The sequence below is a fragment of the Etheostoma cragini genome, chromosome 19 (genome assembly GCF_013103735.1).
Source record: "Etheostoma cragini isolate CJK2018 chromosome 19, CSU_Ecrag_1.0, whole genome shotgun sequence".
Lineage (NCBI taxonomy): Eukaryota > Metazoa > Chordata > Actinopteri > Perciformes > Percidae > Etheostoma > Etheostoma cragini.
In genome coordinates this window covers 32101-33292 of record NC_048425.1, presented here as the reverse complement: position 1 = coordinate 33292, position 1192 = coordinate 32101, and the positions used below count along the sequence as shown (strand labels likewise).

The window sequence follows — 1192 nt, the reverse complement described above, 5'->3', positions numbered from 1 at the left end:
TCCGCGCAGTTCATCAATAATAGATAGATAGATTTCTGGGACTCTTCAGTCTGGAGTACCCTCTTTCCTTCACTCACCTTCTTCTTTGTCTTGCTCCCTCGCTCCTCTGAGTCTCCCGAGGCCTCCCTGACACCTTTCCTCTTGCCCTCCTCCTTCTTCTTCTCCTCCGTCTCCTTGTGTGTCTGCAGGTACTCGGTGATCAGGTCCAGGTCCAGGTGGTCTTGTGGCTCCCATGTGTTATCCTCACTGGAAAGGTGAGAGCAGAAAGAAGAACATCTCTGTTCTCAGTAAACGTGATACAGCATGTTTTCTGCCTCATGGCATTGTGTTGCCGTTGGTTACGTCCCACTTAGCAACACAGTAACACAACAGAGACTTTATTTATTGATACTGATTGATTTCAATGTTGATCGATCCAACCCCAAAGATTCGTTTGTACCTTAAAATCATGTTTCAGTGGTTCATTAACTCGTTGGAATGAGAAATGAGAATGTTTATTTATTTATTTAGGACAATGAACATCAATCAACATTTCTGTAAATGCGCCAGTGTTAGCCAATCGGCTACTTTTCAGACGTAAACCTAGTTACCCAGCATGCATGTCTTTATGGTGGGAAGAAACCGGAGCACCCGGAGGAAACCCACGCAAACACGGGGAGAACATACAAACTCTGAACAGGAAGGCCCGGAACGACCAGGATTCGAACCAGGAACCTTCTTGCTGTGAGGCAGAAGTGCTAACCACTTAGCCACCATGCTACGTGCTGCTGGATGGAAACAGTAATAAATAACTCCGCTCCAAACCTGTAGGGGGAACGATGAGGAAACGGGCTTTGGTGTCTGCTGTAAAGGTGCAGGTTGACAAGTAGCTAATGCTAATGCTAATGTAATTCAACACGTTCTTTTATGTTTAGTCTGATTGTTTTGACCACGGTTAACGACTCTGGGCTAACCCACAAAATCATCAGTAACGTTTACTGTATAGACAAATAATCTAATGGTAATTTAGCGAGCTAGCACCCCCCCGTCTTCTGTCTCTGTCTCCTGGCGCTACAAGGCTTCAGTTAGGATGAGAGCTGACAACAGCCCCCCCACCCGGGGACACGTCCACAGTCAGCCCCCAGCAGCTAGCAACCATCCACTATCATTACAGCCCCCAGCAGCTAGCAACCATCCTCTATCATTACAGCCC

The 1192-nt window shown here is 46.9% G+C and overlaps 1 protein-coding gene and 1 long non-coding RNA gene across 11 annotated transcripts in view; one reads left to right on the top strand and one right to left on the bottom strand.

Moving 5' to 3' along the window:
- Positions 1 to 1192, bottom strand: part of LOC117962115 (zinc finger protein 239-like) — a 14677-nt gene that overhangs the window by 4079 nt on the left and 9406 nt on the right. The window contains exon 2 of one of the 10 annotated variants that reach the window (XM_034901222.1): positions 78 to 246. The exons of 8 other annotated variants lie outside the window; for them this stretch is intronic. In XM_034901222.1, the coding sequence (XP_034757113.1) occupies positions 78 to 246 (169 nt within the window). The remainder of the gene's footprint in view (positions 1 to 77; positions 247 to 1192) is intronic. One more of the 10 variants, XM_034901220.1, reaches the window with a different exon arrangement.
- The window catches only part of LOC117962150, a 9798-nt gene that overhangs the window by 3491 nt on the left and 5115 nt on the right, over positions 1 to 1192 (top strand). The window lies entirely within an intron of this gene.